At 42.8% G+C, this 17,685-nt stretch overlaps 1 protein-coding gene across 5 annotated transcripts in view; it reads left to right on the forward strand.

Moving 5' to 3' along the window:
- SEMA5A (semaphorin 5A) overlaps window positions 1-17,685 on the forward strand; it is a 422,672-nt gene that overhangs the window by 271,529 nt on the left and 133,458 nt on the right. For all 5 annotated transcript variants that reach the window (XM_074329093.1, XM_074329094.1, XM_074329090.1 and 2 more), the window contains 3 exons: window positions 1,901-1,963; window positions 12,569-12,667; window positions 14,279-14,492. In XM_074329093.1, coding sequence (XP_074185194.1) covers window positions 1,901-1,963; window positions 12,569-12,667; window positions 14,279-14,492 — 376 coding nt within the window. The remainder of the gene's footprint in view (window positions 1-1,900; window positions 1,964-12,568; window positions 12,668-14,278; window positions 14,493-17,685) is intronic.

Consider the following 17,685-nt stretch of genomic DNA (forward strand, 5'->3'; position numbering starts at 1 on the left):
ACTACAAATCCCTCTTTAGCTAAAGCGTTTCACTGTGTAGTTTTCCTGGCATTGTAGAACAACGATCCCTCTGATACATCAAATACTAAATCCTCTGGTAATATAAAGTCCAAATCATATTGCTAAAAGAATGTATCATAGTGGATCGATTCTGTTTTGAGTTTAAGTAAGGGCAAAGGCATGGTATATTTAAATCAAAACAGAGCGAGCTTTTCTGAAGACATCTAAGAAAGGAAAGGTCCACTCAGATCAGCAGCAATGCATTTATTTGACCTGTGCTTTATGGGGATAGATAGTTATCTAACTGTATGTGAAGCACTTACCTTTTCTCTGGAAGTACCATCACTTTTCATGAAAGCATTTGTCATCATACCAGGGGATTCAAGTCATTTGTTTGTATGAAATGTTGATTAACTGTTACTTTATTGTTGCCATTAAACATTATGAACAGGAAAACATCACAGAAAGAATTAACAAAATCTCTTATCAGATGTTGACACTGACAAAAATCTCTAAGTCTGCACAAGGGAAAACAGTGGTAGTATTGTTTCTGTTTGAAAGACACTGAAGTGTTCTCTCTAGAATACTTTTCTTATGGACTCATATTTGCCAAGTAAGAGAAGTTATACAAGATGCAGTGTTTTATGTTTTAATCTCTGTTATGTAACATTCCTTGGAGGAGAGTAGATATTAGATAATGGTGTTAACATGACTTTGTTATTCTCCTAAGTTTAGGAGAATTAGAAAGAATAAATCTTTTTAGAACAAAGAGTGAAACCATTATTCCTTTTCATAATATTTGACATTGGTTCATTTTTGGGGGCTTCCTTTAGTTTATTATTTAACATTAGTCCAAATGAACAACAATAGAAAAGTTGCCCCTTGCTTACATTTTTTTCTGATAATGATTTAACCACTTCTTTACAAATCCCGACTTCTTCAGAAATCCAACTCTAATAGTAAGATAGAACATAATTGTAATAACAGGTGTACAAAATGGAAAACACTTTTTTTTACCCCATAAAAGTAAAAGTGCACTCCATATAGTAATGGAAAAGATGAACAACTCAGATGTTTAAATTTGTTCAGAAAATGATTCACAATCACAGCATCTAGATCATTAATGTTTACAAGCATCATTTCTTCTTGTGAAGTAAGTGCTGTATGTTACCTAAAGTAATCACAGGCTCCATTTGTGAGCTGGTGTCAGATGTGAAAGGACGCATATCAAATTGATTAGCATGAGTTAGATTTGGGAAGTCTGAGAAAAAAATATTTAAAATTCGTGGCTCTAAATATTTAGTCAGAGCTAGCTGATAGCAGTATGAAAATTACTGGTATTGGGGGGATAATAGATGTGCTTTTTACATGAGCTATTTATTTTATTGACTCGTCATCATTTATATATGGATCTTGGGAGTAATGATATGCAAAATCATTCTTGCTTCATTATCTATGAATATTGATAGATGACATACTATTGAACTAAAATATAAATGTCTGAATGAACATTTTGATCATTTTGTGTCAAGGCTTCCCTTTGAAACATGCTGTGGGGCTTTTCTGTGATTTCATGAAAATGGCAGTTTCTGTACTCAGTGTGCTAGGCACCAACTCACGGCATGTGTCTCTCTGCCAGTGACTAGATCCACACATCCCACGGTCACTGCTTAAACATAATAATTAGGGGGTGAGTCCTTTAAAACGCTTCAGTTTTAAAGCTAAGCATAAAACCATGTGACTGAATTTCGTGCATTTGGTGTAAACCCTTTATTAGTTTGAAAATGTTGGTGTCTTGTGCGCCCACAGCGCCTCATCTTGTTACCGGTGTCTTTATTATTTTTTCTCTTTTATTCAGTCAAAGCTATAATAGTTGCTGTCATTTTGGTGTTTCCCACAGGCTGTGGAGTGGGAGTGTGATGAAACGACCAAGAAGGCCTGTTACAGTAAGGGCAAATCAAAGGTAAGAGGGACATGGTTATGGGTGGGCAGTGCCATGTTGAAGGGCGGTACATAAAACATTTGAATGTGAAGGCTGTTCCTGATGATGGTGCCATGTAAAAAGAGCAAGTTTCAAAATATATGTTCAGTAAATTCTCAAGGTTTTAACATTAAATTAAGATAGAAAACTATCACTTTCCCAAAAAGATTCCTCACGTAAGATGCGATCAGATTGGCACTCTCAATCATTGGACTCAGCTGTGAAATTAATTGGTTACGCTATCACCTAGAAAAATACGGGCCTGGATTTTTGAAACAGTATTTCAGTTTCCCCTGATCATGCCTGAGCACTAACTCCGGAAAGTAACTCTATGAAAAGTAAAAATTTTGTCTCAAACATGATCTGAGAGTTCTTTATATTTTCTCTTAACATGTCTTTAAAACATGAACTTGCTTTTCATAAGAAAATCTATACCCCCAACTTCCCAAGGAAAGAGCGGGTTGCAGCTAAAGCTGGAAACACATTTCCCGAGCAGCGGTGCACATTGCAGGAGCAGCTCCAGCTGGCTCAGTGAGAGGCGTCTGGTGATTGCGTCTTCTAAGGAATCTTATGTCCCTGAGAAGACACTGGACCGTGTTGAGGACACTCGTCTGACGCTGCTTCTTACGCTCATTACGTGGCGCCCTGTTAGCCATCATCTTCCTTGAGTGGAGTGTGGGCTCTCCAACATGAGTCACACTTTGGGTTACAGAAGAAAGCATATCCGCAAAGAGCAGCAAAGAGGTCCCAGTGCCACATGTGGTCCCAGGGCCAAGAGCTGGGGGGCAATACCGCAAACGGAGAGATGCTGGCAAGAGGGCCTGATGCCATCTGTGTTTGTAAAAGACTCTTAGGCACTATATTTTATCCAGTTGCATTGCTTGTTTCTGTCTTTTAAGTAAGGTTTTGAGGGTCAGGCACAGAGGGAGGTCTCCGCAAGCTTGGTCGCTGGGATTCCCCAAACTGAATAAAGAACCAGGAAGATGGAAGAGAAGGAAGAGAAGGCAGTCTTACCAGGGGAAAACTTCGAGACAAAGAAAAGAGAAAAAAGGCAAACATTGACAAAGGCTATTTACTGAAATATCTTTACCCTCAGAAATGCCTCTGAGATAAATCATCAGAGACACAAGAAGATTTAAAAGTAGCACCACGTTACAAAGAATCAGAATATTGTCTCTTAAAATGCCCCCAAAATGAATAAATTAGTACATAATACATTTATTTACCTCTGTAACCTTATTGCGTTTGTATAGATTATGTATAAAACTTGTGAAAAGGCACTTTCTAGATGGCTCTTTCGCCTTCCTTTAATGTGTACACATCTTAATACGCAGATATCTTACTGCACTTTTGCTCCTCAGGCCCTTAGCACAGAGGGTTCTCCCAATAAGGCCACCTCCTGAAGGGATGAAATAGGGGATCAGAGTTACCTGGGACAGGGGTGGAAAAAAACGGCTTTCTTTCTATTAGCAAGATTCACTCACTGATGGAAGCGTTAGCCTTTCTTTCCCTGCTTCTAATGCCAACATTGTCCCCTGTGCCTGGTGACAGCTGCGCTTTCCCTTTCCTGAGGCCCCATTTTAACCGCTCCCCACCTCAGACCCTGTCTCCCTCACTTGTGTCCCATGACTTGTGTGTCCCCTCTCCTGAGGGACTCCTGCCTGATCCTGTCCCACCCCCATGGCATAGGTTATCAGTAGCTATTCGTACTTGCCCAGCCTGCGGCATTTCAGTTACCCAGCCCACTCCCCTGAACCAGGAGCAGAGCCAGGTGGTTTCTTGTGGGCCCAGGACACAGCCTGTGGTGGGTGTTGTAGTCTCGGTACTAATGAGTGAACCACGTGTGAGGCCCCACCTGCGTGGTGAGCTTCAGTGCAGGGTTTCTCGCCTTCACTACTGTTGATGCTTGTGGCCGGTCACACTTTGCTGTGGGGTCAGTGCTGTGGGGTCCCTGTCACATGCTTAGAAGCATCCTGGGCCTCTGCCTACTAGATGCTTGTAATTCCTCCCACCCAGTCGTGACTACCCAGAATAACCAAACATGGCTCCAGACGTGGCCAGACATTCCCCTGGTTGAGATTCCTGGCTTGAATTTCCCAAATGGTAAATGCTTTGGCCACTTTGGTTTTGTCCGTTTTGAATTTTGTTCTCCTTAAGCGTGCTTTCATATTTCATCTAGATCACATTTATTTCAGACTTTTAAAAATTAATGATTAATCCTCTTCCCCCCTGTGGACTTCAATCTCCTTAGATGTTAAAGGAAAGCTCGATTACTCAAGCTAGTCTGGTTCTTCTGCCAGTAGTCTAAGTCAATAATTTTAAACGAATCAGTGTGGTAGCATATTACTAGTAGATTATTACGATTTGGGGAGAAACGTAGCTTCTGCCATGTGTTTTGGCCCGTGTTTTGCCTTAAGCAGTGATCACTTGTTGTTTGGTGTTTAGCAATTAACCAAATAAAACTCAGAAAACACCCAGCAAAGGCTATTTTTCATGACCATTAAGTAACATGATCGATTCACAGACAGGACCAATGGGGACTACACTTAATTGAGTTTTCCCAGGACACAGAGAGAAAAATGAGTAACACCAACATTGTCAAGTAAAATCATGTCAATAGGCTCCTCATGTCGCTGGTCTTGATGGGTTAAGAACGATGGCACATCTTGGTAATTATACATTGATTCAAACAGTGTTTGCGAATGGGACTTTTTTTAAGACGAATATCTTAAGCCAGATGAAGATAGACTTCAAATGCCACTACTCTGAGAGCGAGCGCTCCCACGCTCTTTTCAGTTGCATGGGGTTTGCTGATAAACTCACATATGTTTAGAACTACCAGTGCTCGGTTGAAACGCAACCCAGTTTTGCTGCAGAACCCTGGCTGTGGAGGTTCGTGAGCACAAAATGATGTGATTGATCTATAAAGGCATCAGCCTGGGCAGTGCTGCAGGCCTGGTTCCTGGGCGGTGAGTGTCGAGGGGCGACTGGCGCCCTCCGTTCTGCTCCACTAGCTCCCTTTCCCTGTTTAGCTTCTCTGTTGCTTTCTTAAAATGGCACCTGACACAGACACCGTCAGATGACAGGCCGAGCCCAGCCAGTGCTGCCTATCCAACCAGTGCAAACTCCTGGATTCAGAATTCAGACACCCCAAATTGTCCTGTTCTGTCTGCTCCAGGGGCCAGATCAGAAAACATTCTGACAGTCAGTTTGACTAAAAATGGCACATCTATTTGGGGGAGTGGAAGTCAGACTTTTCCTTGTAGCCATGAGTTTAGAAATGAGAATTTGACTGTTTCATATTTTGGTTGGTGCGGTAATAGTATGAAAATTGACACAGGATTACAAAGTTTCCCTTCTCCCTGAAATGAAAAACAATAATGCAAAATGTGACATCTCAAAAATGAGAAAAATGCCAGCCATTTTGACTGAAGTAATCTTGTTCCTACGCTAAGAAAAGTAGCCAGTGCCGCTCCACATAGTACATTTTGCTGCAGCTCCAGAATGTGAAGCGTGGACGAGGGGCTGGGCCTGCAGGGGTGGCATGGCGGTGCCCACTCACGTCTCTGATGGGGACATTTCTCAGCTGGCTGCAGAGCAGGGGAGAAGAAAGATGACACCTTTCCTCTTACGTTCCTGGTAATGCTGGGACTGACACAGGCATCATTTCATGTGTAGTCCATTAAAATGACAAAGTTGGGACTCAGGGTCAAGAACATGTAGCCAAATCTTTGGTTGGGACCTGCAAAAGAGAAGGGAGGCACCAAGCCTGTTCATTCTTCATGAAGTTTGGGTTCTGTTTTGTTTATAACATTTTCAGCTCACTTTGGAGAAAGGGGGTGGCTTTGCCTGCAATGGCCTAAACGTTCCATGTATTGAAGGGGGGGGATCTGTGTGTATGAATTCTAAAACTTTTTATAATAAAATCTGTTGTATTTTAGTTTTTGTTTTGAAATACTACTATAGAAATCTGCTTTGAGAACTATTTAAATGTCTTTTACACAAATATTATTTTAAACATAAATAGTCGATTCTCTGGTGACCTAACAAGGGTTCCTTGTCTGTTTGGGGTTATTATGTCTGAGCCAAAGCCCTTCCCACCATGATCTTTAGGAACTTTACAAAGGAAACACAACTGATTATTAAAGGAATGAAAGACCTGCTTTGTGCACTTTCTAATTTTCAAGAGTTTCTTGCTCATGATCTCATTTCGGAACTTTTAACACCAAGTTCCTAGAATTATTTTGCTAGTTAGTGGGAGAGTTTTGATTAGAATCCAGGGCTCTGTGTATTGTTCCCCCTGCTGTATCCTGTGGTCCAGCTCCCGAGTGGTCCAATTGTGCGAGTAAAGAAGTAAACACCACATGAGTGAGAGAAGAAAAGCGACAGCATCCTGCCTGGGAACCCAGTGGTGCAGGGAGTGAAGCACGACGTCTGCACCCAGATTGCCAATAGCAGAGAGATATGAGTTAATCAATACCTGTAGCAAACCACACACCTGCCTTTGTCCTATGTGACTGCTTCAAAAATTGAGGATTCTGTGGCTTAGATACTAACAGCCTGTGTACTTGACATATACCAAATTTTGTTATTTTTAAATTGAGATTCCCAAACAAGTTTGCCATGGAGTCAGCTCAGTTGAAAATACTCATATTATGTAAATATATATAAATTATATTTTCATGTGTTAGTACACTATGTATTAGATAACATCATTAAATATATATTCATATGAAGGTCTGCCAATGAAGTTCGTGAACTTGTTGCAATGATGTCGCTAAACTTTTCTGATATCAGAGGGATTATACATGATGAATTTTCACCAACTGTATAAACAGTTAATCAAGTTGACTATTTGGAAGTGCTGCAAAGGCTGCATGAAAATGTTAGATGAAAACGACCTGAACTTTTCGCCAACAATTCATGGCTCTTGCATCATGACAATGCACCAGCTCACACAGCACTGTGTGTGAGGGAGTTTTTAACCAGTAAACAAATAACTGGATTGGAACACCCTCCCTACTCACCTGATCTGGCCCCCAATGACTTCTTTCTTTACCCGATGATAAAGGAAATATTGAAAGGAAGACATTTTGATGACATTCAGGATATCAACTGTAATATAACGGCAGCTCTGATGGCCATTCCACAAAAAGAGTTCCAAAATTGCTCTGAAGGGTGGACTAGGCACTGGCATCGGTGCATAGCTTCCCAAAGGGAGTACTTTGAAAGTGACCACAGTGATATTCAACAATGAGGTGTGTAGCACTTTTTCTAGGATGAGTTCGCGAACTTAATTGTCCAACCTCATACATATGGGAATATTCCCATCTATATGTTTATAGGCATATGCATCTATGTCTCTATATTTATATGTATAAAAATAGATGTAATAGTATGTCTATATATTTTATATGCTTCTGTAATATGTATGCACGTATATACATATGAAAATATATATGCCATGTGCATATATATATATATATATATATATATATATATATATATAAAATGAGAGTCATCCATCTACATTCTGATAGTACCACTCAGGTAAAATGGCCCAGGTGTGCCTGTGCCATATATGTGTGTGTGTATATATATATATATATATATATATATATATATATATATATATAATCTGATTGGATCGTATGGTTTTTCAAAATCCACCTGGTAACCATGACGCTGGTGGTGTTCGTTGAACCTAGAAGTCACATGCAATTATTCTAAATTGCCACTCAGATGTTCTCTTCGGATGCTCACAAAGGTAATGCATCGGTAAGAGACAGATGCACTGCTTTCGGTGGGAGTGCTGTGATTAACATAAAGGCTGGCAGGCTCCCAGCTCTCCTTCCTCCACCCTCCTCCCTAAAATGGATGGGTTTGGAGATAAGCTGGGTGTTGCTGAGGCCGCGACACTCTTTGCCATGATTCGTTCTACGGTGACAGTCTTCAAGCAACACATAGTTGTCTGAAGAGAAAATGATGAAATGCTATAAGACAAAACCAGTTCATTCATTAAGAAAATGTTCCTAAAACACGTGTTCTCTCTTCCGGGGCCAGACCTTACATCCTTGAGACCCAGTGAGCATTCACTGGCCTCATCTAAAAGCTCTCAGTGAGTCAGCAGCTGTGCACCTGGGCAATCAATTTACACAAGAATCACCCAGAAGTCAAGGACAGGTTGGCCAGCCTGCAGGAGCGCAGGCACACCTGGGTCGTTTGCATGTCCGAGTGGTATTATCAGAATGTAGATGGATGACTCTCTTCATCAACAACACAAGCCATGTGGTGGCAGGCTGCCAGCGGCCTTGGGAATGACCACTATGACTTCTTGGAAAGCCCGAATTCATTAAATCCTCTTAAACCACTTTGAAGGTACAGAAATGGGATAAAGGGGAAAAAGTTCTTAGATAAGAAAAAGAACCTCAAAGACATTCAGATAAGTGCTTACTTCTAAGAGAAACCTATAACACAATCTCCTAAAGGCATTTCTACATTGTGCCTGTATTTTAAAACAGGTGATTCCAAGCAGTCCTTATGGCAAGTTCAGCTACCCCCAGAAAGGCCATGTTTGTACCATAGTCTTATGAAGCAATTTACCAGGAGATTCAAGTTGTTGTGCTTTCAATCTTAGTTGTGGAGGGTGCCATTCAGCTTCAAGTTGTTGTCCTTTCAGTCTTAGTTGTAGAGGGTGCAGCTCAGCTCCAGGTCCAGTTGCCGTTTCTAGTTGCAGGGGGCACAGCCCACCATTGCTTGCGGGGGTCGAACCTGCAACCTTGTGGTTGAGAGGACAGGCTCCAACCAACTGAGCCATCCGGGAGCTCAGTGGCAGCTCAGCTTAAGGTGCAGTGTTCATTCTTAGTTGCAGGGGGCGCTGCCCACCATCCCTTGCAGGACTCGAGGAATTGAACTGGCAACCTTGTGGTTGAGAGCCCACTGGCCCATGTGGGAATCGAACCGGCAGCCTTCGGAGTTAGGAGCATGGAGCGCCAACCACCTGAGCCACTGGGCTGGCACTCCTTTCATTCTTAATTTTGACTCTTTCATTCCTAAATTTATCTTCTGCTCAAAAGCTAAGTACCTCCACTTTCTTCCATTTCTGTGTTTTTCAGTTGTTTTGTTTGAACTTGCCCCAATCTCTCTTCAGAAAAACAAAACAAAACAAAAAACAAACAAACAAAAAACCAAAAAGTTATTATTTAAAGCATATTTCTTTGCTTAGGATTTACATCCAGTCAGCTTCTAGAGTCAGTTGAAGCCATTTGTAAATTAAACTTGAGAAGACTTCCAAGGGAGTCAGAATAGGAAGGGTCTGAGATGAGCTGAGCCGGACTGTTGGACAAATGAATTCAACTCTTGACAATTCAGGAGAAACACAAAAATTCCGCTTGCCCCACAGGTTTCTCTCGCAGGACACAGTGAGTTGGCACATCTTGACCTAGCCTGGCTGCTGACATGCAGAACTTCCCCACCCCTCCTCTACCCTGTTGCATTCGACCTTGCATACTGGACTCATCTAGAATATTACCCTCCTTGGGTCCCATTTGTCATATGCAATTCTGGGTTCCATAGGGTTCGTGCTCCTCCATCCTTTTTGAAAAGGACTGCACGAGCCTCCATGTCTGATTGTCCTAGCTCCTCACATTTTCCCCTTCCCTTCCTACATACTCACCGAAGTGGGGGAAGCACATCCGTGTCATAAGGGCACGTGACCCTTCTCAGGTAACAGAGGCACCTGGGGTATTCTCACGGGGTCCAGATGACCAGAACATGGCTTTTTAAAATGTGATAATTGAAACAATATTGCCCCTTCCTTCATTTACTGTGTTCCAAGATTTAAAAAAAAAAAAAAAAAAAAAAGACCGGCTGGATTTGTCCCCCCTCCCTGGCACACTTCTGCATCCTGGTTGTCACACGCTGCTTGTCATCTTTCTAGTTCTCTCAGGTTCGTGATCCACCTTCAGGAATGTTTCAGACCTACAGGCCTCTTTTCACTCTGTCTTTCTTTTGGGGAGATTAAGATAAACAGTCCCTCAGTGGTCTTCATTGGGTTTCCTTCCCATAATTGATTAGAGGCCCTTCCTTTTCACCAGGTCTGTAGAATTCAGCCTTGGGATCACCTCTTATCAACGGGAATGATTTCCTTGGAATAACTTACCCTTGAGGGAGTTCATGGTTAGGGACTCAGGGACTAGGTGAGGACTGGCTCTGACTCTAATTGTCTTGTGTCAGCCTCTTGTTTAAAACAAAACAAACAGAAAGCTCTTTACATCTTGACTCATACTTGAAAGACTTCTGAAAGCAGCAACAGAAAACAAAATCTCCACCTCTGCCCACTGTGTGTAATTTTCCATCTCACTCTTTATCCTCGTGGCATTTTTGTGTCTGTTTTATCTGCTCACAGCAGCAAGCACTCTGGGCCCTGCGTCCTCCAAGGTGAGGGTTTGGACTCGCCCCCAGACGTGCTTAGGCTTTGTGTTTTCATCCTCAGCTTGATCCTGTTTTTGCAAACTCTGTCCCTCTGCTCCCTGAGGTGGTGGCCTCGCCGTGCCCCTCTTGTGATTCTCCTGTGATCCCCCTCCGTTCCCAGAGCCTGGGAAGGGGTGACAATATGGTACTACAAAGACTTAGTCAGTAATAGTTCTTTCTCTCTAGAACTCTCCTGCCCTCTCCCCAGTTATAAAAAAGAAACAGAACAAAATAAAACACAGCTCCCCATCTGGAGCACCTTTCTCACCCAATTTACTATCTACCATTTACACTCATTTCTTAATTCCTCTGATAGTCAATGTAGTTCTTTCATTCTGCATTTCAGTTTTCTCCTCAGTTTAAGTGTCTTCAGATTAGCAGCCAGTGAAAATTTGTCACTATTATCGCTAGTAATCGTATTAGGAGAATTATCTACCCTTGACATTTTACTTTACATTTAGAAAGCAAATTCAAATAGCTTAGCTCTTTCCATCATCACACTCAGGCCATGCAGCAGATTGAGCTATGACAAATCAACATTTCATGGAGACTGGGCTTCCCTTTGGCTGGAAGAGCATTTCTGTGCCATTAAGTCCAAATCTCCCTGACTTTGGGCACCATGTGATTCAAACCAGTGTGCTGTCATGCAGCATCGTCTGGGCCGAGGTGGCTGTTTAGTCCCCACATCCCACTGGTTTGCTGCGTCCTGACTTTGCCCTTTCACACCTCCTACCTGGTCCAGGCATGGAATGACGTGGGACTGAATTGTGGGTGTAGTTTCCTTATATGTGTCCTGAACAGCAGTCTCCTGGCTTCCAGTTTACCTTCCACATTGAACCCCCAGTGGTGCTATAATAACAACATCACATCAGGTCAGAACTTTGTTCAGTACAAGCATAATGGATTCCTTAGCATTCAGGATTCAGTGCAAACTCACTAGCTGGGCACACCTGGCCCGTGACTGGCTCCCCAGCTGTGCGGCCTCTTCTGTGCACAATGAAAGCACCATGCTTTCTCTAGCCTGGGTGCCTTGGCACAGTCCATTCCCCTTGCCTGGAATGTCTGTTCACTCCTTTGCTGAGTAAAATCTTTCAAGTGTCAGATGGAACGTCCTCCAGGAAGCCTCACTAAATTCTACTTTTCCTTTGAAATTTATTTTAGGTATCACTTTGTCTGGGTGGCCTTCCTACACCCTTTCTCTTCTCCTCCCCTCTGGAGTTGGTAATATGCTCCTCTGTGGACAGCTCCAAAGGAGTTGTTGTGGCCCCATATTTTGACTTTTCTGCTGGCCCAGACGGTGAACTCCAGCGCAGTACCTACCAGAGTATGTAATCGCTAACTTAGATACAGAGGCTCAAAGCCCATGTGCTACTTACTATAACCTTGTCCCTGATTTTCTATGAATGCTTTGCAACTACAAGAAATATTCAACTCTGGGTCATCCCTCTGCTTGGGCTTTCATCCCATGTGGTTCAGACATCCTTTCTTTGTTAATTATATTTTCACTTGTCCATCAAAGAATCAAAAATGTTAATAGATTCTTGCTATGTATATGTAACATAGCAAGAATCAAGTATATGTAACGCAGTTTCAGAACTTTGTTTAAAAACTTCTTACTGTTTGTAGTATATGAAGTTTCCTGTGTGACCTTCTCATTTGGAGAAACACTCACTCACACATGCAAGGCTTTTTTTTTTTTTTTTTTTTTTTTGAGTTCTGGGAAGTTATCTAAGGCACTGTTTCATGAGCATAGTTTCCTGTTATTTGTTTTCCTAGTACATGTCAAAGGCAATTTAGGGTGTGCACTGTTATCAGATACAATTCAAAATGAAGACACATTCATCAAAAGAATATGTATGATTTGAGGTTTCAATTGAACGCATATTTATCTTCATAAATGTCCTCTTAAACAAGAGAAAGTCAGGTTATTTAACAGTTTTGCTATTACTTTTTGGTCAATGTCAAAGAGTCGTTTTGTGTTTGTTTTATAGTGGTCAATTAAACTAAATTTATTAGCCCGATAAAATGTATTCAGATTCACCATTCCCCTTGTGCTCAGACCTTGTTAACATCTTTCTTGTGTTTTGTTTTGTTTGTTTTGTTTTGTTTTTTCAGGAAGAATGTCAGAACTACATCCGGGTGCTTTTGGTGGGTGGTGACCGGTTATTTACCTGTGGGACCAACGCTTTCACACCTATCTGCACCAACCGCACGGTATGGCTTCATGTCGAGTCTTGATGACATTTAATACCAGGAAAATCCAAGCATCCTATTAAACTACTAGTGTTAACTGTATTTCTATTCTCCAGGGAGCTGCTTTTTAACTTACAGAAAAAAACATCTTTTGTCAAGTTGAATACATATTTGATGTATTGGTTTAGTCCTAATCACAACTCTCAATCATATAAAGAACTGGAAATAACCATAGCTTATATAATTAAATCTCAATAGGTTTCTAAACTATTTCTACCAGCTTTTTCCCCACCGTGACCCTAAACATTAATTGTAAATATATATTTTTTTCTTATTCTGCTGTACTATAGAGATACTGTTAAGTATTAAAGTGGCCTAAAACCACAATCCAAATGAACAAAGATATCACACATTGGATAGAAGGTTGCCAGAAAATTAAAGCAAACAAACAAGCAACTGGAACCCTAGACAAAGCAAAGTTATAGCCAATAACGTTCTTTCTATGAAGCTGTCACATTGACAGGGATTTTCAGCCAGCACAACAGCAGGGTCATCAAAACACACACGTAGCCTTCCTAATCAGGGACATTTCCTTTGCTCTTCCTCAGGGACCACAATGAGGGTCTATCATCATGTTAGTTTTCTGGTTGCACGACTTCTCTCAAAAGCTGCCTGTGTCATCTGCTTTTACCGTTCGTTGTTTTCACATTAATGTTCAGTTATTGGAAATACAGGGAGGAGGAGGAGGATGGCAGGAAGTGATGCTCACAGAGAGATCCCCAGGTACTACACCCTGTCCAAAGAGCTGGACGTCAACTCAGTCATTTAGTCCTCACATCTGCCCAGGGCAGTGGTTCTCCTTTGGGTCCCCATTTTATAAAAGAGTCTGGGGCAAAAGAGTTTAAGTAACTTGCCTGGGGCTACAAGTCTGCTGGTAGAGCAGGCAGTGAATCTCAGTACCCCCTGAGCCCTCTGCTCTGTGCCTCTTAGGCAAGAGTGAAGAAACGCATGGGACAAAGATTCCCCCACCACCTAGAGACCTTTCCTCCTGCAGTAATTGGTCGGGGATCCAGCATTTGAGAGGCTGGATTCCTACCCAACGATGGCAAGACATGGAGTTGTCTGTCTGAAAACTGAAAAATAAAGTTTTGGAAATTTTGGCTACATATGCTATAAATATCCACACGTCCTTGTCTGTGAACACAGTTCTGGGCTGGTCATAATATGCTGATTCACTTATATTGATAAAATTGTACATAATTCTGTACTGTGGTTTATGCTTTTATAAATATTGGACTTGGTTTCTTTGTTAAAGTGGAGAGATCTGCTCTGCCCCATGCATCGTAAGTAGGAGTCGTATGCAACCATTTTACTTCCTATTTTGTAAGCATTTGGCAGCATGCGGTTCTGTAACTCTAAGGGATGGTAAGGAAGCTGGATCTGTGGATTCTCTAACCATGGCCACAGCACACAGTTTCATCAAAGTCAGAGTGTGGGTTTGTCGTGTCTCCTCACAGTCCCCAAAGTGCTTGTTGCACATGCTTCGTTTGCATCCAGGCGGCATTATCCATTAACACTGTTAAAGCGCTTTCCCGGGGATAACTGGTTTCTCTCTCTCGCCTTCATCCACAGCTGAGTAACCTGACCGAGATCCATGATCAGATCAGCGGTATGGCTCGCTGTCCCTACAGTCCCCAGCACAATTCCACAGCTCTCCTCACAGCCGGCGGGGAGCTATACGCTGCCACGGCCATGGACTTCCCAGGACGCGATCCCGCCATTTACCGAAGTCTGGGCATCTTACCTCCACTGCGCACGGCCCAGTACAACTCTAAGTGGCTCAATGGTGAGTCTTCCAGTCACCCCCTTGGCCCCTCCTGGTTGCTGTGGTGCTCACAAGCAAACCGCCACAGTTTCTAAAGGAAAGCCAATTTTTCCTTTTCTAGAGAAATCAAAAGGTAATGTTTTTCGTACTTTGTGTGGAGGGGTTCTTGATAAAAGGAAGGGAAGTGGTATTCCCAACACTGTAGACCGCGATAATAGGGTTCCTGTTGGCATTCATTGAACTTAAGCTGTTTTTTAATATTATTGTTTGAAATTTAGAAAATTTGATGTGTCAAAGATATCTGTAGACTCATGTGCATTTTTCTTTATTATATATCTTTTTTTTTTAAATGGAAATTACTAGCATTTTGTGAAATTTTCAGACACTGTAAAGAAAGTGTGTGGCTATTGGTAGCTCCAAATAGCTTGACCAATTTTAAAAAGGTACCAAGTCCTGTAACTGGCAGATTGTGGTGGCGTCTTCAGAGCTGCCTACATCACTGGCTCATGCTAGAGGGACCCAGATCCTGTGCTCTCTGCCTTCCACCATCTGTCCTGTCAGACTGGTCCTCAGGCTGGCTCTGCTCCCGGATGCAAATTCACTGGTGCAGTTTCAGGTCCTGCATCCAGATGTGGTGATATCCAGTGGCAGAAGAGCCACATTCCTTGTCTTTCTTTTGTCCATCTGTCTGTCTGTCTGTTTGTCTATTTGTTTGTTTGTTTAAGAAATCAGCAACCCCCAGGAGACTACCCTTCAGTCTTGGGCTAGAACTTGCTCACCTGCTCATTAAACAGTGAGAAGGTGGTGCCAACCACCCAAATTGAGATTTGCTGTGTACCATGGCCTGAGATCTGGCAGCTGAAAGTCAGCCCTCTGTACGTGTATATGTTCCTGTGGGAAGGTGGCCACATGCGCACGCACACACACACACTTGCAGACACAGTGTTATGGAGCGATTAAATGTGCCATATGTAGTCCACTCCCTCAAGCGTTTATTTGAGAGTTTGCACAAGATGAAATCATCAAATTGCCATTAGAATATTTACTATTTGAGCTTTCAAGTTCTACAAAGATTTACTGGCCTTTTGCCAAGTACCAGCTAATTATATGGAGCAGAGCTTCCCCACCTCAGCACTATTGACATTTTTGGCTAGATAATTATTTCGGGGGTCTGTGTGTGGTGAGGGGCGGGCAGATTTGTCCTGGATCTCATGGATGGTCAGCAGCATCCCTGACCTATGCCTACTAGATAGTTCCCCTCCCCGCATATGGATAAGAAACACGATTTCCAAAAGTTGCCTCTGATTGAGAAGCACAGGTTTAGACCTATTGCTTATGCATATTTGTGTGTGTGTCTGTGTGTGACACAAGTGTTTGGTCGAATAACATAGTCAAACCAACCATCACAGTTTACCTTTCAAAGACTCCCTCATAGAGGAGAAAATGTCCTCATCAAGTTTCTCCAGGAAGTTGAAGGACTCTGTGCTTCCAAAGGGCAACATGAGCTGTTTTCCTAAACCGGAGCAATAGTTAGATTCTCTCCATGAACATCATTTCTGGTGAACTGGTTACAGCTAGACCCATCGACTCTCTAAGCAGGGTCTCCCTTCATCTCTGAAGCTTTCATCTGTGTAGCTCAAGTTCTTCTTCCTATTTATTTGTTGATTTTTACTAGCCAAGCAAAGTTTCCAGTTAAAAATAAAAATACCCCCCCACCCCAAAAGCATTGCAATCAGAGTTTGCCGAAAGCAAAGTAAAAAGTAATTTGGAGCACAGTCTCTTTCTTTCCCCAAAAGTGATACCCTTAAGAATATCCTGGAAAAATAATCCAGGTCATTGCATGAGTTATAAACACCAGCTGTTTCTGTATACGTGACTCCGATACCCACGAACTGATGAGATGGCCCGATTCTGCTCTTTGACCAGACGCTCTGTCTCAGTTCTTTCCACTGTGTTCTGAAATAATTTTTTTCCATAGATTGCTGCTATATTCATTATCCCTTCTTTTTCGCCATAGCCTTAAATTTCTTCCTCTCTAATGATGATCACTCTCTTTTAATAAAAATGCTCATATTTCTTCTTTCGTAAATGAGACAAGAACAAATAAAGAAACCCAACAAGCTGAAAATAAACACCCTTAGCTCTGCCGTGTCCAGGGAGGCTCTTGTTTCCCTTTGTGATTTTAGAAACCCATTAAATGATGCCGTGATGTTCTTCTGCATTTTCAACAGATTGAGAGGCAAGGCACAGGCGCCAGCAAGTGGAGATTTGTTCGGAAAAGAGCTTAGTGGGGAGGAGGAAGGAGGCTGTGTGCAGTGCGTGGTGAGGGGTTCCCTCTTGATTCCCACTGCTTCTCTCTGTGTTTAAGATGTCCCCAGTTCTCATCCGAAATGCTACATCAGGCCCTCTCCTGTCTGTTGTCCACAGACTAGCCAGGGTGACCCTTCAGCACTGGAAACCAGATCATGCCAAGCCCAGGCTTAACACCCTTTAATGCCTTCTGTCTTCTGAGAAGAGAAACTGCCCGCTGCCTTCCATGGCTTTGCTCTGGGATATCAAGGACCTCATCTCTTCCATTCCCAGCCAAGCTGTTCCCCATCACCCATGCCCTCTCCCGCTCTGGACCATCTCCAGGCTGCCCCCTCCACCTGAGACATTCTCCCCAACCCACTTTATTTTTAAAGGTTAGACAACAATTTATTGATAGCCTCCCTGCCCCACCCTCAAAGTCCCCAGGTCACTTTTTCCGCTTATAGATCTTGGGTGCCAGCCCCAGAAAGATGGCCCCGGGCAGAGTGTAGCGTGCTGTTCCCTGAGACCCATAAGGGGCTGTAAGTGTCCTGTCCATATGGTGTGAACACAGCCAGCCAATTCAGCTCCTCCTATGGCGTTTTCATCCGGCCACCTTCTCAGCCTCCTGCCCGCAATTCTCCTACAGGATCTGCTGCTGCTCCAGAGAGGCGTGTGGGAAACACTGGGCCACCAGCCAGCTGCCTTTTTGTCCCGGATGTGAGTGCCCATCTTGCCCATCACACTGAGGTCCCCAGAGAGGTCAAGGTGGCCATCCTGAATCTGAAAGAATTCTGGCATCCACACGCTCCTTTCCGACAGTGCCCGCCATATACATGGCAACAGCTACAGGCAGGTAGAAGGAACAGGAAGCTGGCATGCACGTGAGAATCAGCGTGGACCCCCTTTCAGTGAGTCTGCCAGG

Source organism: Rhinolophus sinicus, linkage group LG03 (genome assembly GCF_036562045.2).
Source record: "Rhinolophus sinicus isolate RSC01 linkage group LG03, ASM3656204v1, whole genome shotgun sequence".
Classification (NCBI taxonomy): Eukaryota; Metazoa; Chordata; class Mammalia; order Chiroptera; family Rhinolophidae; genus Rhinolophus; species Rhinolophus sinicus.